The sequence below is a fragment of the Necator americanus genome, chromosome IV (assembly GCF_031761385.1).
Source record: "Necator americanus strain Aroian chromosome IV, whole genome shotgun sequence".
Lineage (NCBI taxonomy): Eukaryota > Metazoa > Nematoda > Chromadorea > Rhabditida > Ancylostomatidae > Necator > Necator americanus.
The window spans coordinates 28,210,376-28,236,116 of record NC_087374.1 but is presented as its reverse complement, the minus strand read 5'-3'; the positions used below and the strand labels follow the sequence as shown (position 1 = coordinate 28,236,116).

General features: G+C 41.1%; 2 protein-coding genes across 4 annotated transcripts; one reads left to right on the top strand and one right to left on the bottom strand.

The window, feature by feature from the left end:
- Positions 1-5,575: 5,575 nt before the first annotated feature.
- On the bottom strand, positions 5,576-13,516 carry RB195_002987 (uncharacterized protein; the record flags this gene model as incomplete). Of its 2 annotated transcripts, XM_064200474.1 has the most annotated exons (14): positions 5,596-5,685; positions 6,679-6,801; positions 6,866-7,002; positions 7,050-7,235; positions 7,469-7,566; positions 7,988-8,121; positions 8,254-8,349; positions 8,456-8,539; positions 9,897-10,016; positions 10,077-10,152; positions 10,542-10,618; positions 12,634-12,724; positions 13,084-13,216; positions 13,453-13,516. In XM_064200474.1, 14 exons carry the CDS (start codon positions 13,514-13,516, stop codon positions 5,596-5,598), a joined length of 1,509 nt encoding a protein of 502 aa, XP_064056355.1. The 2 variants fall into 2 exon arrangements, with proteins under 2 accessions (XP_064056356.1, XP_064056355.1); XM_064200475.1 differs by lacking the exons at positions 12,634-12,724; positions 13,084-13,216; positions 13,453-13,516 and having other exon boundaries at positions 5,576-5,671; positions 7,469-7,576; positions 7,992-8,121; positions 10,542-10,612.
- Positions 13,517-20,322: 6,806 nt separating this feature from the next.
- On the top strand, positions 20,323-21,700 carry RB195_002986 (uncharacterized protein; the record flags this gene model as incomplete). 2 transcript variants are annotated; one of them, XM_064200473.1, is made up of 4 exons in its annotated part: positions 20,323-20,439; positions 20,662-20,823; positions 20,897-21,062; positions 21,564-21,700. In XM_064200473.1, 4 exons carry the CDS (start codon positions 20,323-20,325, stop codon positions 21,698-21,700), a joined length of 582 nt encoding a protein of 193 aa, XP_064056353.1. The 2 variants fall into 2 exon arrangements, with proteins under 2 accessions (XP_064056353.1, XP_064056354.1); XM_064200472.1 differs by lacking the exon at positions 21,564-21,700 and adding an exon at positions 20,489-20,608 and having other exon boundaries at positions 20,662-20,743; positions 20,897-20,979.
- Between the last annotated feature and the right edge of the window lie 4,041 nt (positions 21,701-25,741).

Below are 25,741 nucleotides of genomic sequence, written 5' to 3'. Positions count from 1 at the left end.
CGTGCAGGGAAACATAAGTACGACCCCTGCGGCTGCTTCCTTCGCACACGCGTGCCGAAATTTGCTACATTCCGTTATTCACTGCAACATAGAGATGATAACTGAGCGTCCCGCAACGAAGACGAAGGCTGCAGAGGTTCGACATTGGAATGGGGCGCGTTGTTTTGACTCAACTTTGTGCTCTGCGAACTCCTTAAATAGTGAATTGTCCCTCCGAAAACAGCGTCCCAATGAAGGATTTTCCTAGACGATTATTCGTAAGCGAAGGGATTTGTTGGATTGGCGAACCATGCCCATAACATCGATAATTGAAGAAATATATGTAATTCCTGAATGAATCACGCTACAACTGTTCACGAGGGAAATGCACCGAATTCAGAAAATTCGGTGGCAGATAGCAGAAAGAGTGGGACCTCAGGACCTGGGGTACTGCACTGCTGAGCCTTTTGGTCCTGACGCAAACTGCAACTGTAGATTAGGCACTTTAGCCTACTCTCTGGACTCAAGTCCTATTCTCTCCAAGTGTTTCCAACGGGGAAGAAATCAGAAATACTTCCATTGAATTTCTCGTCTCTGAGCGCTGTCTCTGCACTTCGCTTACTCTGACATCAACAAAGGAAAATATTCGGAGAGCCATCAACATTTAAACATTTAAATCTTACAACTTTGGAACGTGTTCAACAAAGCATGCACAGTTCAATAGAGCGTTCAAGGCTTGCTCTCAAAGCTGAGAGCATTTGTATTCGGATATGACCCCAACAGAAGTCGTTTTTTTCTGTAAATATATCTTCGGTCGTTTTCCTCTCGATATATCTTTAGATATATCCATATCTTTAGAAGTAGTAAAGTACTACAAGCAGATTAACAAAAGTTACGATCAGCTCATTTTTGACTGGAAAATGCGAATGTTTCCCGTCTGTTCCTTCAAACACAGATTGCAGATTTCTTTTCTAGTTCTTTCTAAATAAATTACGCGCACAGAGTCGCCATAAAATATTAGTTGAAGTAAAACGTTCTGAGCGTTTTTTCGTTTCATTTCGACGATATGATTAACATAGTTAGGACTAACCACTTTTGTCCATTTTGAGGACAGCTCCATAACTCCGCAACTGAAGAAGTCCTCGTCCTTATTGGCGAAAAACTTGACCACCTCATTTCCGCAATTCTCTTTTGAAACCAGTTTTGCACCATCAAATTTTTTTTTTGCAAAAAGCTTGAAAAAGGATGTAGAGGCGATAGTCGCTTGGAGAAAGATCTGGACTAGGACGCATACGGTAGAACCTCCCATCCAAACCCACCTGAAGTCCGTACCACCTCAGATTCGTGGGGTGATGCCTTTAAGCGTTCAGATATAGCTCACTAAAGACATTGAGCAAAAGCGCTCAGAACTTTTCACTTCACCTAATATGTTATTGCGGACTCACGCATTGAAGGCGGGCTCCGTCTCCTCTCCGCGGAACACGACAAGCTCCTCGTAGATCTTTTTCCTTATTTTTGATAGTTTTTCATTCCTTCTTCGTATAATATTGCATGAATAGAATTACATAGCACTATCAAAGTCCTCTCTCATCAGTTTCTTAGCATGTTTTTCTTTAACAGGTTTCCTCTGAAACATATTTATGTTTTCTTGTTATGCCAACGAGGTGCAGGTAATACTTTATTATTGGCCTGACGTTCGGACAAACTCGTCTTTATCAAAGGCGTTAAAATGGTTCGAGGTCCTTGATCCCATGCATATCCCATCAAGCTCCTCTTCTCTCCTTGCAAAGCTTCGATATTGTTCTAAGTAGGCCGCGCAAGACCTCCAAAGGAAAACAAACTGACAAGTTACGCCGACTAGCGGGGCCGGCGAACCGAGTAAAAAAATGAGTGCTTATCAATTACCAATGACTTCATGCCCTTCGTAACATTCTGTTATCTATAAGATTGTCCTACATGCAGTTCCTTAACGTTATCCAGATATTAGTACTTGAGGATACTGCACAGTGCGTAGATCTCATTCGCCTTGCTGACAATCTCAAGGAGCGCGTGGTTCACCTACCCCGCTAGTCGGTGAGACTGGTCAGTTTGTTTTCTTTTGGAGGTTTTGCGCGGCGTACAAAGGACAATATCGAGGCTTGGCAAGGAGGGAGGAGGAGTTTGATGGGATATGCTTGGGATCAAAGACCTCGAACCATTTTCAGTCTTTTGATGAAGAAGAGTTTGTCGAAACGTCAGGCCAATAATAAAGTTTCACCTAAATCTCTGACATAACAAGAAAACATAAATATACTTCCTAATGCCGAGGTTTCAAGAAGAGAGGACTTGGAGATTCTTCTGAAACCTTTCTTTTATAGATGAAAACCCATTTTCTTGTATAATACTGCGCGACCAGCACCCTTGCAGTCGTAATCTTGAGGAAACATTTTTTTTTCGCACCTTCATTAAATCCTTCTATTGTCAGGCACCTCCACAATGACATCATGACTTTATCGGAATTGGTTTCGTGCGCCACATCCCTGTGTTATAAGTTGCTTTGAAAAAATGGGGCAGGAACGGAACCGTACAAACTAAAATCTTAGAGCCACCACAGAACCGAAATAAGCTACATAAGTAATTTACATGAACATCGATGAGATTATGTAACCTAAGTCACGCGATACACGACGACGCAAGGGACAAAAGGGGGTTTGGGGAGTTCTCAACGTTCCTGTAATCGAACTGGACTTAGAACGCCAAAATCGCTGCTAGGGTATAAAAACCGTCTTAACTGTCAAATGGTTTTCCCATTTCACGGTTAAGAACGGTTAGAAAGCAATACTTCATCAATAGACAGGTCATCACTGGAAGAGAATTGCTAAGTATTTGGAGGCTCTCGAATTTAAGCATTAGTCATAGAGAATCTATGATACGTGGGCTGAAGCTACTAAGAGAAATAACGAAGATGAACTACCAATGTTTTCACTGTAATTTTTATTGTGTTGTATTTTCCAAATTTTCCAAACATGCTTACTGGAAGTGCATAGCTGAGTCACATCACGTAGTAATTTCAACGATTAAAAAGGAACCGAAAATGATCTGAAGGATGGCTTTACCGCAATCCGCATTTAACAGTTAAACGCATCACCCCACGAATCTGAGGAGATACGGATTTCAGGCGGAGTATTCGTATACGGCATGGGATACTTCGGAGAGGGGGTGATTCCGTCCATTCCTTCCTAACTGATATAAAAAAACGGCCCGGAAGATGGGGGTCGTGCACAAAGCTGGCGCACTCCAATCGAACTCCTTGTAGAAAGTAGCGCGCGGGAAAGCTCGAAGCCGTATCTTCCGGACCGTTTTTTAAAGGCAATTAGGAAGAAATGGACGGAATCACCCCCCTCTCCATAATCTACGATCCCGTATACGAATATTCCACCTGAAATCCATACCACCTCAGATTCGTGGGGTGATGCCTTTAAGAACGGTTTCTGTGCCCTAGAAGCGATTTTTGCGATCCAACTGCAGTCCGACTGGAGCACGACGTTGAGCATCCCCTCCCACCACCCTGCCCCTTCTCCAACTATCTTTTTCCCTATGTCAAGAATGTAAAAGTGTCAGAAACATGAAAAAGAGAGCTGTGAGGAGATTGTCGTGTGGAGCCGAGCCAGAGCCCGATTTCATCGAATACATAATTGGTCATCACTAATTGGTTACAGCACTTTTTACGCCGACTGTATGCATGTGAACTAAATTGGTTAAAACTTCAACAACATGGAGGATTTAGCTTTTTGAAATATGAATCTAAAATACAGAATTCTCAGTTCCCTTTATTCTTCAATGGTTAGTATTCGGATTAAAGAAATAAACAGACTCTCAAACCACTGGAATTTTGAAACCATAAACATACCTTTACTCTCACCACTCGTCCCGTTTAGTCTTTGTAGCATCTCATTCTATTTTCTTAGGAGTATGACGTTTCAGGAACTCAACTAAAAGAATTCAGCTCCCGCCTAGCTATAAAAATCGGTAATTCGAGACAGGATCTAGTTTAAAAAAAGTAGAGGAAACCGGATCTAGATATATAAACCAGATACACGTGTTTATTCAACTAAAGCAGGAATAGAATTCAGTAAGGAGCCATGGAACCGCGTAGCGATCCCCCGTCAGAATGGACTTGAAGGAGGTTGTCCCTGAAACGCCAAGAAACGCTCTTAATTCATTCATTTGAAATTTGAGATGCCCTCTCATTTTTTTTCAGGGATGTTAGTCGATAGCGGTTTTTTTTTCTAAACTTGCATAGGCCCATGTACATTAAACCGTTCTTCACAACTACACGTACGCACGTTGTTGGCATTCGAATATTCGAATGTCATGTGAGAAAAAATAGCAAAAAAAAATGAAGAGTCCAAAAAAAGGTGAACGACAAAAGTCTATACAGGGAAACTTAGAAATTTGCGTGCGACTGCACTTCCGTGCGTAATCCAAGCAACCAACGCAAACCAACTCTCCCAAAATATTCTCGTTATTGTAGCTTGGCTGCCTTTTTTAAATCGAGAATGATGAGATTTTGTTAATCGTGAAAGAGCATGGGAATCTTCTTTACAAAGAACAAACTCGTTTCTGGGATTTTCCATGAACTGCATCACAACAAATTAACAAGCCAATTTACTAAATTATGCTAAGAGATAGAAATATAACAGACATCTAAAGAAGAGCCCGATTTAGGATTTCACTGAAATCCGCGTTGCTAGAATGAACACATGCATTTTGAGGATAATGGGCGGGACGATATCAAATAGAAGTCAGGAAAATGAGAAGGGAAAACGTGAAAGACAAAAGAACACACACGAGCAAACAACTACGAAAAAAAATTCCAGGAGTGGAAAATATCACTTGGAGAAGCGCAGAACGACTGTCGCCACACCCCACTAATCCACAAATACTGCAACCACATCGACCACAACGTTATTCTGAGCTTTTAGCTTTTTTTCCCACTTATTCACACCGTATTTGTACAAAATTCTCATTCACAGAACAGTTCGCGATTTTAGACAAAGAATCAGAAGTGGACCCCGTACGCAATTTCCTTATGACGTAGAATTTCATCAGCACCACATGTGTAGCGATTTGGTAACCATTTTCCCACACTCACCAGATCATTGTCCTTTCAATCACAGAAGGCATTTTACAGCAATACTTCACTACGGAGGAATCAATGACAATCAATAGACTCCAAGAAATGTGGAGAGCCGAATCAAAACGCAGTTGTGACTGATTCGTGGTCGCTGACGAGCGTGAACAATATTGCCAATTAAGTGCACGTCTCGACACAACAATCTTGTGAGCGGCCAGACAAACGAGGAAAATTTCGGCGTTCATGGTGAAGCATACGAATAGAGTCGTTAGGTGAAGAATTATAGGAGGTATGTCAAGAAAGCAATAATTATGGTCACCTCACCGAAAAGATCCCAAAACTGCTTCGAAAGCGTCTCGTCCTACGGTTGCTCAGCGTGAATCTCTTTAACGTTTTTGTAAGTACACCCTCCGACAGTTTCCGATAGAAATCAATCTATCGTGACATTCGACTCTCATCAAAATCGATGAATCACAACTGTTATGCAACTTGTTTATTAATTACATATTTTGTGGAAATCGAATCTCCTCGGCAGTATCCGGAGTCGCGGCTCTTGCTGGACAACGATCGTTGAGACTGAAAACAGAGCACTGAAGGTCACGAAAATTGAACGAAAATATTTCTGTGTTTACTAGAAGTGTGGCAGAAAGACTTTTCGCTACCATTAAAAGAGACGAGAATTGTATAAACTGTAGCTTAAAGGCAGCATGTCACGAAATTGACGACGTTGAGGCCTGTCATGGATAATATAGGGTTCGGGTGTAGATTACGAATATGAGCGTGTTCACGCTCAATTCCCCCTAATCGTTCTCGAAAACGGCATGAGAAACGTACACAGCGCATGAACGAGAGAGTGGTGCGTTATATTTTAAAGTATCGTAAAAGTTCCTCACACCGTTTTCCAGGATGGGGAAGGGGGAAGTGAGCGTGAACACACTCATCCTAGTAGATTACACCCTGAACTTTACACTGTCCATGAGAGGTTTCAACATCGTCAATTTTGTGAAATGCTGCTTTTAAAGACAGTAGAGACAAAAATGCTGGTACCAGCACATTCAGTGAAGACGGGCCACCTAAGTATCTAACCAAGTAAAGACAAAAATGGAGGTAACCAATCAAATACATGAGTGTTAGGTACATAATTTGACTACTTTATGAACAAACGAGGTACGATGACATCTCTATACGTACAATTTTATTGTTGTAGTCCAGCACTACTTTCGAAGAAAATTGGATTCTCAACAAAATGCCGTTGATTATGACTGTCAAACCACTACTTTGCGCAGATCAACTAAGACGGACTTAACACTTTGTAATACAGAAGAAGTTACGCAACGTTAAAACTTGATGACTCCACGAAAATAAAAAAAACCGGGTAATGAGTGAAACATTTGTTTATTATTTGGAACAAAACTATTCTATTAATTGCTACGTGTTATTCAAAAAGACATATAACCTGGACGGTGCATTTTAAAATAGAAGTCAATGCTCAGTCCACCCATCACCACCTTCAATGAACAACGAAGGCGCTGAATAGGAGTAAGTGAGCAGCATAAATGTTACAGGAATTAAGAAAAACCTACCATTGCCATTGATTTATTCGAACTCCCCAAAATATCTGTCACATCAATATCCGAGTCAGCACCAGAATCCTCGACAATATCCTTTTCATAGAAGTAAGGGTCGCCATCGACATCTCTATGTATCTGAAAAAAGAATAGCCAGGGTTTTTGCACCTGTAAAGGATCGGCAACACTGGTACGCACGTACCTCATTCGGATTTTTGTTTTCACTCGGTATACCAGGCATTATTTCTATTGATCTCAAAACAGGCACTGTATCAACGCGTTCCAACGGTGGCGGTAAAAATTCCGAAGACGATTGTTCAACTGCAGTATTTGGACGAACTAAAAAGACAAGATAAATGATGCAGCAGAAAAGATCATCGACGTACCATAAGCTAGACTTTTTCCATCAATTCGTTGTTCTTTGCCCATCGTGAAAATATTACGGAAGGAAGGTCGGGGCCTTGAGGTTTGAATTCGAAGATTGCTGTTCTTTGCAGGTCCTCTTACGGTATTTCCATCCTCTACTTCTTCGGGAATCTCTTCAGAAATGTCATCACATACTGCTTCTTCACCTACAAATTTAATGAAAAGGAGTGTGCGCACGAAAAGTAGAAGGAATCGAGGAATAAGAGTAGGAAACTTCCAAGTTATTGATTTAGTTTCAATGATATTTGCGTGATTGAAAACCAGATTTCTTCATTAGTCAAAAAATAAGTCTGCACCCATCTGTCCATCGAATAGAATATATTTTTCGGATAAAAAAATAAAGTAAACTTGACTGATAAATGAAGAACCTTCTACTTACGTTTCCCTTCTACAGCCTTCCCGTCCTTCTCCACTTCCCTCATGTCACCTTTTGCGGAAGGCTTAACCGGCGATAACGCAGCAGCTCCAATTTGGTCTCTGCATAACTCTATAAAGCGACTTTGAGAAAAGAAAAGGAAATGAAAGTTGCCCATTAAGGGTACTGCTGCAGCAGCAAATATAGTTTCCTTTCTTAGTTTTTTTTCTCATCAAATTTCTTCCAAGATGACCTAAATAACGCGAATGCAAGGAAGAAAAGCAGTGAGTGTCTGAGTGTTCAAATGAAAGAACTCTCTTGAAAGCTAAATATCCAAGGAAAAGAAAAAGTGTTTCTGATGCGCTGTGAGTTCACATATACCAAAAGCTTCGGTTTCTCGAGCAGTGAAATTCGTTTGAATACGCATCTAAGGTTAAAACAACATTTTAACACTTTCCATTTCAGACGACATTATTGTAATACGTCGTTCAATGTGTAAAATGTATTTAAATGTATCTAGCTCGATTTAAAAGTTGGATTCACTCGCCTTCGAGACCAGCAATCCTAGCTTTTGCAGCATCAAGCTCCTTGATGAGTTCCGAAATTCGAATGTCTTTTCGTATATCCAAAGCCGTAAATCGCTCCACTTCCAAGCGCATTTTGTTCAGATCGGCATTCTGCAGCAGATTAAGCGAAATCTACCAGGGATAATCCAGCAAAATTTGCATTTATGGAAATGATGGATCCAAATAACGGAGTCTTAAGAGAGACATAGTCCATGTATCCACTAGGATAAGTTTTTACATTACCTGTTTAGCAACTGTGTCGTGCAGCAATCTCTTCTCTACTTGGCACTGTTCGGAACAACTTGGTGGTACGAAGGAAGCCATAGAACCATTAGGCACCTGTTATGATTAACCCACATTTTTCTTAATTCTATGACAATAAATAAATTAACTAGCACTTTTGATTATGAGCTAATTAAGAGGGAAAAGAAGCAACGAAACATACGTCGGGACAAGAAATAGTACACTGCTGGCGCAACCAGCAGACTTCGGTCGACAGGTCGTGATTTCGTAGTTCCAAAGTTCGGATCTGGAAAATGATTGCTACTTTAAGAAAAATGAGAACAGTTCCAAGGGTTTTTTTTTTGTAGTTTTTGTACAACCTTTTCAGATCTTTCGAAACAATCTAGAAAATGGTTGGTAAGAAATATTCCTGAATGTTCTTCCCTGAGAAACTGGAGTTCAAAAGGTTTGCAGATATATGTACCGAAGGTCTGACGACTTCGACGGGGATTGTTAAATAAAAGATGAATTAAATTTTTATACGAAAGAATTGTATTAGAGGTGAACATTTAAAGGTAAACAGGAAAATTTTTCTTCTCAAAAACATGAGATAGTTAGATAAATTGCATCACATATAATTGACACTTCATTACTATTTTTCTGATCCTAACATTATTCACTACCGCCACTACTAGTTATTACTTAAGCCTACAAATAACTGCTGATTCGGTGCTTCCAAATTTGAATTATAATGGTTGCCATGGGAGTGACCGATTCAGATTTGCTTTCGAATGCAATGAATCTGCTTAGCAATGCATCAGCACTACAGATAGAATGTCACGCATCATGAAATGTAAAGAATGTGATACTACTGTATGGATTCTTGATGGCGTAACCAGGGATGTGCTCGACATGTCCGATATTTGTAGGAACATTCTCTTGTGCATCTATTTGCTTCTGTTGATGGGATGAGACCGACTTTTTTGTTCGCATTGGTGCGTTCCCCCGAGTGGCTGGTGCATATAGTCCGATCCATTCCGAATAGAGCCTTATCGGTCTTGGCGACTCAGAACCTCCCCATGTGAATTTTTTTTTACTAATGCTGAGAAATGCCTATAGTTGGGTCAAAAAGACATGAAACACGGTGCACTCTCGAAATGGCGCGGTGGAGGCAGCAGTTGGAACCGAAGTTGGGACTATTGCAAACTGCTGCAGCGACTTTAAGTCTACTATAGTTCACTCGACCAATTTGTCTACCTCGCTGCTTCGCACATAATAGGTGTGAGGACCGAATATTAAATGTAGTAGGAAGGAAGGCTTGTGGCTTCCTTTCTACTAAATTTAATATTCGGCTGTTATTCACAACTTGTACGACAACGAGGACCTCGCGCATTCAATTGTTGACTCGTGTTCAGGCATTGCCGGGTCAAAGTGAGATGAAACACAGTGCGCTTGCGTAAGCGGTTACACTCGAAGCGGACATAGCGGTAGGGATCGGGAGCGAACGTCGGTTGGGACCATCGCAAACTGCAGCGATGAATGGTGCTAGTAAAGGTCCACTCCCCCTCCCCGATTAAACCGTCACGCTCCACCGCACCGCTTCAAGCGCAACCACTTACGCAACTGCACCGTGCTGCATGTCGTTTTGACTCTACCACACTTACCTCCCTCTCCATACCCTTCATTTTGCTTTCACATTCGGCAGCAGCAGACTCAGCTCTCATCGCTCGATCAACTAATCTTATCCGCTCCCCTTTGGTCATTCTTTCGTCACGGGATGATTTCTAAAATTTTCTGTTACAGAAATAGATAACTCTTCAAAAAGAATAAATCCATGCACTTACATTTCCAACAAAATTCAGCAAAACTGGAAGACTCCTACGCGAAGCGGCACTGCTTCCTCGACTTCCCGAACATGGCCTTGAATTTTATAAGATTACCTATCGGTTTAGCATTGGACTAAACACCAATGCCATACGAAGACAAAACTACACTACATGTAGAAATCAACTTCTATTTTTAAAAAATCGTCGGGTGAACGGCACTCCTATTTCTAGAGGTTGATAACAAGGTTAGCCTCTCCCCTCCCCCTAAAACCTAAGCATTAATGTTATAGAATCATGTAACATGTTAGCTAAATATACTAAGAGAAGAAAAAGGAAGATGGAGCTTCCAGAAATAAGAGTTGAAAGCACCTCTCCCCCAACCATATTCTTCTGAAATTGCCCTCGGAAATTTCTGGAAGGCAATTTTTTAGGTTAGATTAAGAGAAAACAACAAAAACAAATCCAACCAGTATTAGCTCTAACCTATTCCAGCCGTCCTGATCGATACTTATGCTTCTCACGGCCGTTTTATGAGCACTTGCAGAAGTTCCCATACGATCCTTGAAAAAAAAAAATTAACAAATGAAGAGACCTAGAAAAGAACGCTTCAAAAAGTGCGACACAAGAGTTCGTTAAGTAACTACATAATGATTAGGAAGATGAAGAAACTGAAACACTTATTGTGTATGCGATAAAAAAACACTAAAACAGAATAGCACAACTCCAAAACACTCTAAAATCGATAGAACAGCAGCTCTAAGGAGCGTTCAAAAGGTACACAAAAGCAGCAGAGTTACGAACAAAAAGAAAAAAAACGGAGCGCCCCGTATTCAATAAACAAGCGATAAACAGGTGGAAATTGGCAGTATAAATTCTGTTATGAAGACTTGTTCACTTGTAACTAATTCCACTAAGCTTGGAATAAGTCAGATGTTCTCATAGCGTCAAAAGATGGATGAGTTAGAAAACGTCATTGATGTCTAAATCAAATCATAATGAGAACGCCGAAACGTTCACGTCAGCGAGCGTGAGACGTTCTCACATGCGATCCATGTGCTATGCTCATACAAAATTAAGGGAATATAAACTTGTGGCGTAATCACAAAAACAACAGCGAGGAGCATGAAAGCACTCACTCTACGCCTACACCCATGCATAAAAGTTTTCTTTCCAAATTAGCTTAAAAGAGTGTAAAGGAAAACGGTCTGCAATACCTGTGGAAATCAAAATGTGAAGCTGAGAAGCTAAAGAAAAAAAAACGCCTTGATTCTGGCTGAGTAAACACTGGTGCTTTGAAATGAGTAGTTGTTATCTTTAATTTTTATGACTGAAGAGTCATAACTAATAACAGCTATAAAGAAGAAACGAAAAACAGAAAGTGAAACTATTCAGTTGGACACAATTATCTTCAAAAAAAAAAAAAGGTAACAACAAGAGGACTTCATTGGTTATAGTCGGATGAAACCAACATGAAACATAGTGCAGTTACGTAAATGGCTGTGTTCAAAGCGGTGCGGTGGAGCGTAGCGGTTAGGAACGATTACGGCTCATGATATCAGTTCATACTCATCGTTGCAGTTCGCAATGGTGTCACTTCGATCCTAAACGGTAGCTCAATCATGCTGCTTTGTACGCAGCCGCTTACTTAACTGCACCGAGCTAGAAGTCATTCTAATCCGACTACACCACGATTATCGAGTATATTGGCTGACATGAAACTGAAATCAGCACAAAAAAAATTCGAAATTAATAAGGAGAAGCATCACTGTTTGCGAAGTAGAAATGAGCACAAAAAAAAAAGCGCTAAAATTTAGAGAAAGTTTAGAAAAGGCTCAAGCAAGTTAAGATTTTCAAGACCAAGTATTTCATAATTATCTCATCCACTTATCCACTTGTTTATTTGTTTATTTTTTCGGAGACGCGAGTCGAAAACATAGAACAAAACTTTGCAAAACAAAAAGATGTGATTTTTCTCCACCGTAGATGCTCCCACTAAATTAGGTGACGCTCAGTTGTTCCCATAACAGCAACAGAAAAAAGTCGGAAATATTCCATTCCTAAATAAGCAAGTGCAAAATCGCGAAGATAAGTAGAGAAATTCGTAGAAAACGTTGTTAGAAATAGAAAGAATTAAAAAAGGCTCAAGCAGCGACGCAGGTAGATTGAACAGAACAGTGAGTATTGACAATAGACCGGTACTAAAAGAAAAGGGATTCTTCGAATGCAATTTGTAGCTATTCATCCTATTATTAAACGGAGCAACTGAACGAATTGATGTGTATATGGACACAATCCACATATCAATCAAAAAATAAACAAATAAACACGTGGATAAGTGAATGAGATAATGATGAAATACTTGGTCTTGAAAATCTTAAGACAGATTTATAGTCGGGTCAAAACGGCATGAAGTACGAGTGTAGTTGCGGTTCGTTTGCGTAAGCGCTCGAAACGGGCAGCAGTTTTAATCGAGGTGGGACCGTTGCAAACTGCAACGATGGGTGGTGTCAGCAAGCGTTTCACCACTCTCCTAACCGCTACGTTCTACCGAAGCGCCTCGGCAGAAGCCACGTACGCAAATGCACCGTGCTTCACGTCGTTTTGACTCGACTATATGCCAATCAACGTAATTACTAATCCAACCAATCTTGCATAATGGCTCAGATCTGAAGAAACTTGCTTAGGAAGCCAAAACGACCACATTTTAGGTGTCCTTCCCTCAACTTTCTTTCCCCCAGAGTTTACGATGTGTTCCCTTATTCTAAATTCTTGCCTTTTCGTGTTGTGTTAACGCAACGCGAGCATCACAAGCGATAAGACACAATTCTCGATAGACATCCTCAGAGTATAGCCGGGTCAAACGGCAGGAAGCTCGGTGCGGTGGCGTAAGCGGCTGCACTTGAAGCGACGCGGTGGGCCAAGCGGTTGAGATCGAGATGGAACCATCGCGGGCTGCACCGATGAGTAGTCTTCCCTAGTATCTAACCGCTACGCTCACCGCACCGCTTCGAGCGCTGCTGCTTACGCAGAAGCATCAAACTTCATATCGCCTTGGTCCGAGAATGAATGAGTGTTCATAGTAGCTTTGATTGATTTGCCTGAACTGCTTGCAGACAAGATCGGTGCTGATCTTTCAGCGTTATCGCCTTTGTCAGAGCCTGGAAAAACCAAAAAAATCAGTGAATTAACTTCTCAAACGCTTCATTACCCTTCAGAAAGCATTCAAACGGTAGGCAAACTAAAAGGACAATCTATCGGCCATCACGGAGATTGATGTTGGTCTAGTGCTTACTTCATTTGCTGAGTTTGGTAACGTAGCAGACCACTACGTAGCACTCTTGTGAATCACAAGAGCTTTTATAGGGACCCGACTGCCCGCTCCGTAGGTCAATACCCTCACAGAGATTGATATGGGGCTGGTTCGTTTGTGATCGCAATGCACTCATCCCTTTGTTCATTTTTGGACTGATGACGGTTATCAAAGATGCCTCTAGTGTTCTGCGCGCTATGATCTCAAAATCAAAGGGAAGTATCGTAACTTCTACTTCTACTTCGGAGTTTTGATGACATATTGTAAGGTGCTCCGAAAGGGGCGGAGAGTTTAGAGTTTGCGAGTCCATCTACTTGCTCTTTGACCCGAATACACAAAAACACTCATACACAATATATATATATATATATATGTTGTAATCGTATAATCCCTATATAATCGTTGCCACATGACTTGCTCGATACGATACACCACCCTTGATACTATGCAATCACCCTCTCTTCCATACGACAAACCACGCAGCAAGGAGTTGCGCAGAGTCGGTCCTACGGGCGATTGCGTACCAAGTGACAACTGAAATTTGCTGGCGGTATCTCCACAATCCTCACGTCGTTCTGTAGACCCGGTTTGGGCAGCCGACGTTGGGCCTTCGGGAGGGAAAGAGTGTCTGTCGGGAAACACAATCTCTATCTGAGGAGCTGGCTTAGGACTATGTTGAGCAGCCAGAAAATTCTATCTATGGGCCCCCAATACCACTTATGATATTCTATATCTAATTCATGTGACAAGACAACCAATTTCCCTCCCTTATCACTAACAGAGACCTTGGTTTTCCCAGCTGTACGGAGATTGCGAATCTCTATACTGGTTTTGATCTTCGGGGCGGGCCGTCACGCCCCTATAAAAAACCTTTGCGATTCATAGTTGTGTTGCTTGGTAGTCTGTTACGTTACCGAACGTCAGCAAATGAGGTAAGCGCTAGCCGTTAGATGTGTTGCCGTTTAAGTTTCCCTATCCATTGAACGCTTTCTGTAGGGTGAAGAGGTGCTGGAGAGGACATTGTCATTGGCTTTGATTTTTTCTCTGACTCTGACTGAGGCTCTGACGAAGGATGACACCGAAACGTTAGGTGATAGTTAGTAAGGAAGATCAGTAGCAATCTTAGGTACAGCTCAAGCAAATCATACAAAACTACGTATTCAACATGCCAAGATTCAAGGACAGAAGAACGCGGACAGTTACAGTAGCATTGGCTGCAGATCTGCAATACGTGCTTTAAGGCATCACCCCACGAATCTGGAGTGGTACGGATTTCCGGTGGAGCATTCGTATACGGGATCGAGGATTATGGAGATGAGTGTGATTCCGTCCATTTCTTCCCAATTGCCGTAAAAAATGGCCCGGAAGATGCGGCGCCGCACAGGCCTGGCGCCCTCTTTGTAGGGAAAAGTGCGCCGGAACGCTCGAAGCCGTATCTTCCGGGCCGTTTTCTACGACAATTAGGAAGAAATGAACGGAATCATCCTCCTCCCCATAATCTACGACTCCGTATACGAATACTCCATCGGAAATCCGTACCGCTCCAGATTCGTGTTGTGATGCCTTTAACTCGCATTATTTGTGGCTGGTGTTGGGGTGAGAAAATCTGCAACCAACGGTGCACTCATTTGCAAGTGTATGGAGATCGTGTCGATTCGAACCCAACTGCTTATGCCACGTTGTCCCACAAATGAAGACGCGTTTTTAAAACTGTACCTAACTGATTCCAAACCTTTCAAGTGAATACAAAACTCTCCTTAGAGGACGAAAGCGAGAAAAAAAACGAAAATAACTTGACGAAGTAGTCTGCAGACCTCTGTTTTGCGCAATGAGTAGAAGTTGTAAGCAGTAGTATAATATAGTCAGAAGTGCAATAAAAAGTCACCTATTCAACGAACATAAACAGGTGTGGCCTCGACAATGTAATCATTAGAAACCACAATCACGTTGGGAAGAATCATCCGAAGTTTCTTGCAAGCTTACAATAAGTACAATGTTTGTTGAACTTAACTGTGTTATACAATAGCAAAAACAGTTAGTACGAAATATCCTAAGCTCCCAAAGACCACTACATCCTATACCTTATCAAAAAAAAAGTAAAGTTTAGAAAATATAGCTAAAGAAGGGATCTTATCAGACAGCTATTTAACACTAGTAACTTTCTCCACGCGGTAGTCCCATCAATCACGAGATTAGCTGAGCGTGGATGGGAATTTAAATTACCACATCATTTCCTAACATCTATCTCTTACTCAGAACGACGAAAACATCACATGAACGAAGAGAAAATTCAAAAAAAAAAACTCAAAATAGTTGGAAGTAGAAAGAATTGAAGAGAATGAATGGCCAGATGAATGTTTTTGAAAGAAATATCGCTACAATTTATAAGAATAACTAGAACCGTCACAAAATCACGACACTTAGAAAATGCTGAGGTCGGGGTGTACAAAAAAATCGTTGTCATGGAGTTGAACAGAGCAAAAATGTGTAATTTCAAATCTGGGCGCAACTACGGTATGCATCGGAAAATAGTTTCCTAAACGCATGAAAGAATAATTAGAGTAGGCCAAGCGTGAACGTGTCCAAAACTTATGCAGCAAAGATTATGTTGAGCATGGATCCCGAAGATATTGAATTGGAAGAAATACACGAAAACAAGAATTCGCACCAACCCATGAGAAATTCTTAACAAACGCAAGCTTTGGTGCCTATTTTCGTCACGAGAATAAATTTTTGATCAAGGAAAAGATGTGTGCATGTCAGTGTTTGTGAAGAAAGCGTGTGCGTCGTTATGTACGAATGTCGGGGATCGCCCAGCAAAAAATAAGTGCTGATTACTTCCCTTGGATAACATGCAGCAGCAATTTGTCTGCCTGTTAACCCATCCGATGCGAACTTCCAGGTAAGATTACAGAATCAATGTATGAAACCTGAGTAATCAAACCTTCCGTAGGGCGCTTGGTGTTCGATCGCTATAAACGTGACCCTACATCGCAGCAGCAGAATATCAAAACATCGAGCTCAATTAAAGGCAACATATCACGAAATTGACGTAGTATGGAAACCAAATAGAAAATACGGAGTTCGGGATGTAGTTTAAAAATATGAGCGTGCCTCAGCTCACGTTCTCTAATCGACATTTCCCCCTCGTTGGAAGAAACGCCATGGAAAACGGCGTTCCTTCCTACGAATTAAACTGGAACCCCTGTGCGCGCGTCCACAGGTGAGCGGTCGAGAATCAATAAGGTTTTTTTGGCAGCCTATTCAAGTTAAACTAACCAATGGGACCCTAGGAGAATCGGAGTGCAGAGGGGCGCGTTTTAACGTAACTCGTAGGAACAAACGCCGTTTCAACGAAATGTTTAGAACAAGTAGAAAAAATAGACTTGAGCCGCCCTCAATTTCGTAATCTACAACCCGAATTCTGTGTTTTCCATCAGGTTTCCACACTACATTAATTTCGTGAACGTAACTTTTTACGCTGTCTTTAAATCATTTCGTCCCACTAGAAAACTCGTACCCTTTCTGAGCTAGCTGAGTAGTTAAACCGCAGCCATTTTCTCTGCGTGAAAGGACATGAAGGAGCCGTCATTTCTGGTTAGGGAAAGTAAAAAGTCTTCTATTCTGCTTAGCTTTTCGGAATCATGCCATAAATGTCAGATAAAATTTGTAATTCTGAAGAGCATTGCTGGGAGAACAGTGAAGTTTCACGAAAAACTGTGAATTCTTCTAAAATTAATGAGTAGTTGCATCGAAAAAAGGAAGAAAAGTCCTCAGACGTCTCAAGCCGCTGCGCGTAGCGGGATGAAGGTGCCCTGATGCGGTGACGCAGCTGCTAATTCCAGACAAAGCGCCCACAGCTACCAATAGTTACCAAGTTTTCCGATTTTCCGTGTGTTTTTTCCCGATGTCTCTTCGTGCGAATCTTCGAAAAAAGGAGGGAAGCCTTAGGAGTTTTCGTGTCGATTGAATATGGCCATCAGCACCTCATGCAGATGTGTCCGCAACCGAAGTGATTTGTATAGGTTTATAATGAGTTGTAGACAGTTAAAGGGAGCTCGTCATGGGTAACGAATCTGACGTGGTGAACAAATCCGAGGGAGAAGCCAGAGAAGGGAGAGCCAGGAAAGGGAGCTAGGTTGCGGACCCAAGGTGGTTCCGCTCATCTCTCTTTACGATTTCGGTTGCAGGATTATAATGATCAAATCTTTCCACAACTAGACAGACAGAACTATCTGCCCACGTCAAGACAACCAACGTAGCAGGTAGACCTAGACCTAGAAAATTGTTGTTAGATTGTGAGTTTTAATAAGTAAACGGATGGGTTGGGAAGTCAATCTTCAGACAAGCTATGGGAGAGAGAAAATCCTTCGGAACTTCGCTGGCGGACATTGCTATCCTAACCCACTTTCCGTTTAGGATGTGCTACTTTTTCAAAAACTCAACTGTTCATTGCAAAAAGCGCCGAGAGGAATCATAGAAGTGCCTTGCAGTTACTGCCGGTGTGGAGTGATGGACAAACGCCCATCACATGTGGATAAATTCATTTGTCAGGAGTTAATCGACCCTTTGAGTTCTCCTTGTTTTTGAGTAAATGAGAGCTGTTGGAGCTGGTATTATTATAACAATATCGATATAGCGTTTCATGTACAGCATCTGCAAAGAAACAGAAGTTTACGTCTAGATGTAAATTGGTTTTTTTTTTGAATTTTCGTTCCCAGCCTCCACCTGCGGTGGTAAGTACGTAGATGAAAGATAGGATAAAAGGAGATATTCAGTTGTTTCGTCCAGTAGAAATCGCTCAAAAAGAGCCGTAGGTTTACAAGAAACCTCGATGTGCTGCCTCCGTTCGTAAGATAAGATTTGTTCGCTCAATAATGTCTGATTTCAGGTGAAAAATTCTAGCTCGTCATGGGTAACAAAAAGGCATCATTTCGCAAGTCACTAAGTAATTATGTGATAACATTTTGATCCCAGGATAGCAATTAAAGGAAAAATTCTTTTTAAACAGGTAAAGTAAGAAATATGTCAAATAGTACTACAATAGATCAGTATCGACTCAACTATAAACTTAGAAACTAGTAGATTTAGTGCAGTCCAGTGTGTTGCCGATGTATTGCGTCTGGGCAAATTTCAAAAGCGCAAATATATGAAAGAAGGAGAGCAAATGCAATTTTTTTTATACGTTTTTATACATTCAGGAATGTAACTACACTAAAACTGCACAATGCGAGCAAAGTTTAAGCACTTCCGATTGCTGGCAATTATACAGCCATTCATTCGTAACCGGGCAATGATGTGAAAATATATATATATATATATATATATGCTTGTATGGAATTGTTCTATGCGAATTTAAAAAAAAACACTTAACTTCAGTGGGGAAAATTTGTCAGTGGAAGTACGAAATTAGGCACTGGGCGAAAATTGCAAAATTACATACGATATTCTTGCTCTCTAATCATGCAGCCACTTTCGTGAGCACTCAGAGTGCGTTAGCACTTAGTCGCTCTTAGCATTGCGAGGACAAGGGAGCTGCACTCTACGAGGCGCCAGCTGAGAAGGAAAACGACTGGGAGACAAGACTCGTTGTGGTAAGCACAGTCGGGATGTGTTTTGTCAAGTCCTTTGGCTTGTCCTCCTATTTCTTGTTGTTTTTGTTGTTGTTATGTTGCTGCGATGTTGCAGTGCATTAATAAAGAAGTGTTCGAAGTGATCATAAATCACATCACCGTCATTATCGTCACTCAGCAGGTGAACTCAACAGGTGAAATTATTTTGACAACGCAGCTCACAGTAATAAGAGAAAGCAGTTTCGAACTGCAAGCAGGTCGTTTCAGTCTGCGGAGAAATTCGCGATCTTGATGCTGCATTCTGCTGTGCTTCAGACGAAGCTGGAATAAGGGGACACTTAACGGAGCTTCCTTTAGCTCTACCTTCAAAGCAGAAAGGAAGACGACAAATACCAGAGTTTCGCCATACGAGATAAATGTGGCCGCCTTGCAACACTGCGTGGGCGGTTTAAAAATGTTTCAAGGAAGGAAATCCACCTATGTCTGGTCGAACCGTCCTGAAGCTCAGTGCAGCTGCAGTATGCGGTTAGGATCGACAGAGGGCCTTCCCTAGCATCTCTCATTGCTGGAGTTCGCGATGATCCGACCTCGACTAATCGCCAGCTCCACCACACCGCTTCGACCGCAGCCGCTTACGCAGCAGCAGCGTACTTCATGTCATTTTGATCGGGCTATACCTCCGTTAACGTCAAATACTTTCAGTCAGAACTCTTCTTTCCTGAGATCAGACTCAAAGTTATAGATAATTCTTCAGCGCTGCCACGCATTGTCAATTATATTTACGGCTGGCTGGAGCGGATATCCAGCGGATAGCCACAGTTGAGTCAACACATCGGAGATCGCGGGGTAGAAAACGAAATCTTTCAGTGACCAAATTCTGTAGGAAAAGTTGAGGAGAGAAGAACCCTGTTAAGAATTACAAGGAAAGGAAGAGTAAGGAAAACGTGTCCAGTTACATGGAACCGAATGAGGTCACAAGACAAAAACTCTTGTAAATACATAGATATTTACAAATTTTAACTGGAAGGAAAAAAACTTATCTAAAGCCTCCTTCGATCACAATAAGAGGTAGCAGTACTTGAAGTTTTTTTTCTTCTGTTATAAAGATTATTCCCAGCTGTAGTGTTCGCGACACTCTTCGAGCATTTCTTCATATTGTGTCGTGAACATTACAGCTGTAATGTGAAGTATTCTTTCAGTTTGTGCTAAATTCTCGTGCTCTCTTACAGCACAGATCTTTTTTGATGGTACTGTAAAGACTATAACTATAGAAATCAGAAACTTTTTCTTGTATACGACAACCAAGTGGGTTTGAGAAGTGGGACGACTAGAAATACGAATTCCTTGCTGATTATTTTACTTGGTTGATGATCATACGCATATGCACGTACGGGTCAGGTTGTTACCTGCTCACGGTGGTCCTGCTTGTACTAAACGCAGTAAGACATTCGAGTATACGCATTGGGATCGTACGAGCTATAACACATGGCCTGCAAAGGTATGTGGTGCAAGATTCCCCTATATTGCGAAAAGGTGCTGAGATCTAGCACATCACCAAAGACCACAACTTGAAAGGTCGAACGCCTAAAGGGAGCATGGATTCTTTGGCAACAACTATCCCTTCCGTCACTCTGAATTGCCGGACATTATTAAGTGAAGTCCAACAGGTGCCCTGTCTAAACTTATAAGATATCTCTGTGTGCCATTTTCTGCACTGTAGGAAACACGCATCAAAGACCGGCCGACTTCAGTGTCGGAAGCTACATCGTCACCATCTACTGTGGCAACGCCGATGAAGAAAAGTAGGAGTCTACGCGATAATTCTGAGAAACGACTACAAAAACTGGTCGATGAACGTTGTCAAGATGCGATTTGTACGACTGTAGGATTACGAACACTCTGGATTGTACGAGAATAACAGGGATTTCTTCTACAATGAGAGCCTTGATATTCAGGATATCCAGTTATCATTGTCGGAATCGCTGCTATGGAGATGGGACTTGAACAGCAATCGAATGTGCAGGGAAAATGGAATTAACCGATGTAGCACACGTCGCACAGCACCAACCGTCCTGAATGAGGTTCTGTTCTGGATTCAGAAGAAGAAGAATAGAAAATCTGGTAGGGATGATGGAATTAGTTCAGAAGTGCCTAAATCTCTCTCCGCCTAAATTTTTTCCTCCGCCTGTGATTCGTGACGTGACGAAGATCACCAGTTCAATATAGATCAACGAAAGGAAACCTGCTTCGTGAAGACACGCACATGATTCCTTTAAACAAGAAGAAATTCATCATGGATACAAGGAAATATCAAGGAAAGTCATTGGTGCGTGTACGAAGTGTCGGAGTGAATAATCTGGCACCGACTTATCAAACATCGCGAAGAAGAAAGTCACGACGAGTAAGCCGGGAGACGTCCTGGCCGATCTACGATGACCATCTGCTCAGCTGGATTCGAAGTCAATGCGGTTAGCCTTTTTGGACTTCGAAACCGCTTTTGAATCTCTTCATCAGGGCTTCGGATACAGGAATCGGAGAGTTGGTCTACCCATCTATAGTAATGGCGAAAATCGACTGCACAGAAAGGAAGCTGTTTAGAGTTTGGCTAATTTTGGCCTGAAGTATGCCACAATGAAGAGCTTTACGCGGAATTCGATATGGTGTACCGGTGGGTAACACGTGGAAGACTGATTGATTCTTCGCAAGCTCTTGCTGAAGATCGAGAGGCTATGCTCAAGAACGACATACCACATGGATGATACTGGAGAGTGCGTCAGGCTGATAATATCAGCCCGCCGATTAGCTCAAAGTAAATCACTGAGCACTTCTCTGTAAGGAATAAACACATCGAAGCAATTTTGCAACATTAATTGAAGTTCGGCGTTGATAACTCGCAAAGATCGTCAAAGTTAAAAATAGTATGAATTAATTTTGGTGACTAGTAAATCACAATCAACTTCTGAACTGACAATATAATAATTTCTAAGGAAAATTTCTATTTTTTTTTCTAATTTCTAGGAACTTTGGTGCATTGATCTTTTTTCTTTTTTTCCTTTACTACACTACTTTCCTAACTTATAGACGCTCTAGGTTGGAATACATTCTATTCATCCCTTCCCGTATGGTTGGAATTACTTCAGTTCTTATCAATTAACGTCACTGTTAAGATATAAAACATAAATATGTGGAGAAGATATTTGAAAGAAATAAAACTATTAGAAAAGAGAATGTAGGAAGAGGAGAAAAAAGCAAAAGATCTGGAGCTAAAGATGCTCGTGATGTCCCTTTCTTAAGTTTTCCTACAGTGGGCGGTAGAGGAGCTGTCGTTTGGTTAATGGGGTTTACTGTGAGATCGTTTTAACGGGAATTACAAGACTAGAGGAGATAAAAGCACTCCCATACATAATCACAGACGCTCCTAGAATTTATCCACTTCATCCTGGACCGACGACGACACGATAACTCATGATCACCCTCTCAGACGACTTGCTTTCTGCTACGGCATTAAAGTTAAGCGTTCAGATTTTCATTACTCTCTGAGGATATTCGCTTATACAGTAAAAAAAAACAAGACGAGATAGAGCGATTACGCAGTAATGATATTTCTACTTTTTTTTAATGATATTACAGTTTCTAGTAGCTTTAAATATTAAAAACAGTAGTACATGTAGAAAAAATCAAAAACTACAAAACATGAGGTATTTTTAAAACTCTATGAACGAGAATTGTAGGCAAAAAACATAAGAATTCCACCTGTATCATAAGTAATCTTCAAAAGTACTATCTGTGCTAATGTTAATCTTTTTATAATCCATATTAGTCAGTTTTCTTAGACATATACTCTGATAAACTATAAAAACAGACTTCATGGTAATCGCTAGTGAAAAAAATGACTATCCAGAGCAATTACTCAGTGATCAATACGTACGAGCGTATATAAAAATCCATTAACATTTGAAAAAAAAACGCAATATTACCTAGCACCGAGAAAAAAAGAAAGCAGTAAATTCAGAAATTCAGGACGAAGTGGCTACAACACATTAAATTACTCAGAAGAATATTTCCAAAGGTTGTCGTTGAAGTCGCAGACAATTCCTGCTCACTTCGTCACCATGGCAGCGTCACCACCAACACGGCTCCTATGTGACATTCACAGACGCGAACATAGCGATTTTGGAGCGAATCGAACGGAAGCAAGGCGGAATTATTTCATACATTTTCATAACTTGCTACGGTGTCTATAATTTTTTTCAAAAAAAAAAAAACAACAGCTAGAAAATGAGGATGATGAGGTAAAAAAAAAGTAGAGGAAAAAAGAAGAGCCAGAAAACGAGGATGGCAATTATTTATTATTATTATATTATTATTATTTATTTATTATCATGAACGCATACTAGCTAGAGAAGCTGCTGAAATCTGCGCTCAATAACGTTTCAACTGGTCAATTATAGTTTGGAGCATATTCCAATATAAGTTGACTGGAAAATAGTTACGCTATTACTTTTCACTTGAAAGAATCTGTGCGGCTATTATGTAAATTCCACTCCAATACAAAGACGAATATCCGGAAAAAGTTGTCACGCTATTCATCGTTGATGCTGATAGGATGAGCACTTTTCATTCCATTCACTTTTCATTCTGCGCTCCTGGAAATTCTACAACATGATGAATTACTTCTTGTTCTGATTAGTGAATTATTAAGCGATAGGGTTAACGTTACTTTAAATACTGAGAAATTTCTTCTGAATTATCGCTAGGGAATGTTCACATGTTAATGCCCGCGAAAATGACAAAATTGCCGAGCAAAATGCTTAAAATTTCTCCATCGACTGTCCTCGGCATCAATAAGGTATTCCTGGATTTTTACAAGATCGACAGATATCATAGTATGCGTAGTATGTACCTATTATTAGTTTTTTTTTGTGTGGTGGGAGTGATTAAATGGAAAAGCAGTGTGCGTAAAGGAAGGGAATGCGATGCGGCCAGCGTGTCGCGCTCCCTCGGTTGTACATATTTGGCGTGGAGTATATATGAGGGCGAGCGAGAAAATATCGAGAGATAAAGTCGAACAAGTACGCTCGATTATATAACAATAGAAGGTTTGCAAATTTATGGTTATGTTAGAGTTTTAAGGTATTCAAAACAAGGAAAAAAAAAGCAATCTCGAACACAGAATTAATTTTTTTGGTAGCAAAGAAGTGGAAAGCTGGAAACCTGCTGTATTTAGAGGCTACAGTTAGAAGTTCAAGGATTATCATTCGATTCAAAGTGTGAAATGTGGTCCAAAGATACTACAGGTTTCTATAGCGGCGTATTCTTCAAGAATAAAACAACACGGAAGTATACGGTCCTGTATATTCCCACGTACAAAAAAAGATATTAATCTTAGTCTTGAACATTGTGACCAAAACAATCACAATTCCAGTCCGTTACGTTCGCATAATTCAGATGCGGACGTAAAGAATTGTATTTATTTCATTACTCGATCATTAATCTCCTCTCGACTAATTTCACTACAACAGCTCAGAGATGGCGAGCATAACAGGTGTTTGGCTAGCACAATTGCTGCATTAGTAGTGGATTGCCTGCATTTGTTTTCAGTTATATTTCATAAAAGAAACAGAAAACTCACCTGTTGAGCATAAGGTTCTCTAAATTCTTTAGATATGGGGATAGCAAAGATTATTTCTGCAATATTTTATCCTATGAAGTTGAGACACAGTGCTAATATGTTGATAAGTAAGTCTCATGATTTCTTTTCTGAAAAGTGCGGAACTTTCGATTCTTGATCGATACCCATGCTGTATTATGTGGTATTATATCATGTGGTGTTTGTAGAACACTCTCGAAACTTCTCCGCAAAACGTATATAGAAATGAGCACCCTTCCTCAACTTTAAGCAGGATGTCACTTTCACAAATGCGAACACCATCTTCTAGGAATGGGACCACAACAGTGGAGTGACAACAGAAAGAAGAGCTTGTAAGACAAGCTCCGGTTGAGGGGTCCCACACGGAAGAACGCGACTATCAAAGAGGATCCGGAGGTTAGCATCCGGATTCTTGCGATGAGACTCGGGTGTAGCCAACCAACAGCTTTTAGCCGCCTCCAGGCCCTCAACTACATAAAAGTGCTGACTCGAAGGAACCCTCATAGCTTGACGGATGAAACGCGGTACACCCGGGTTTCCATCTGCCAGTCTCTCTTTCTCCGCTCCCGCCCAAAGGAGTTCCTTGAAGACTTTAGTTTTAGTTTTTTTTTCTTTTAGTGGAGAAAAGAGTTGGATACTTTACGATTCTAATTCACATCGTGTCATGGTGCTTCCTCGAAGAGATCAGCCACTCACGAAAGCCAAATCAGACATGCAAACCAAGACGGCCTTAAGGTCCTGCTTCTGGTATTTGAGAAGAAGGCTGTACTACGAACTGCTATCGCAAGGACACACTCCCACCGCTGTCATTTACGTCACTGAGGCCCAGAACGTTGCGAAAAGAAAAGCGGCCAAGACGAGCTCGTGTTCATCTCCTTCATGATAACGCGAGACCCCTTTTAGCTAAGGAGAAACATCAAGAAATCGAAGAGGTAGGCTAGGACTCAGTAACCCATCTCCCCTATTCTCCTGACACAATGTATTCTCCTCTGTTTATCACTTGTTCCGCCTCCTTAAAGCTTTCTTGGCTGAAAAACCTCTATCAAGTAGGATGACATTAGTCGGGTGGTCCGACTTCTTCGACTCCCAGCCTCCCCAGTTCTAAGAGAAGGAGTTCGCTGACCTATCCATTAGGTGGAGCACTGTAGAT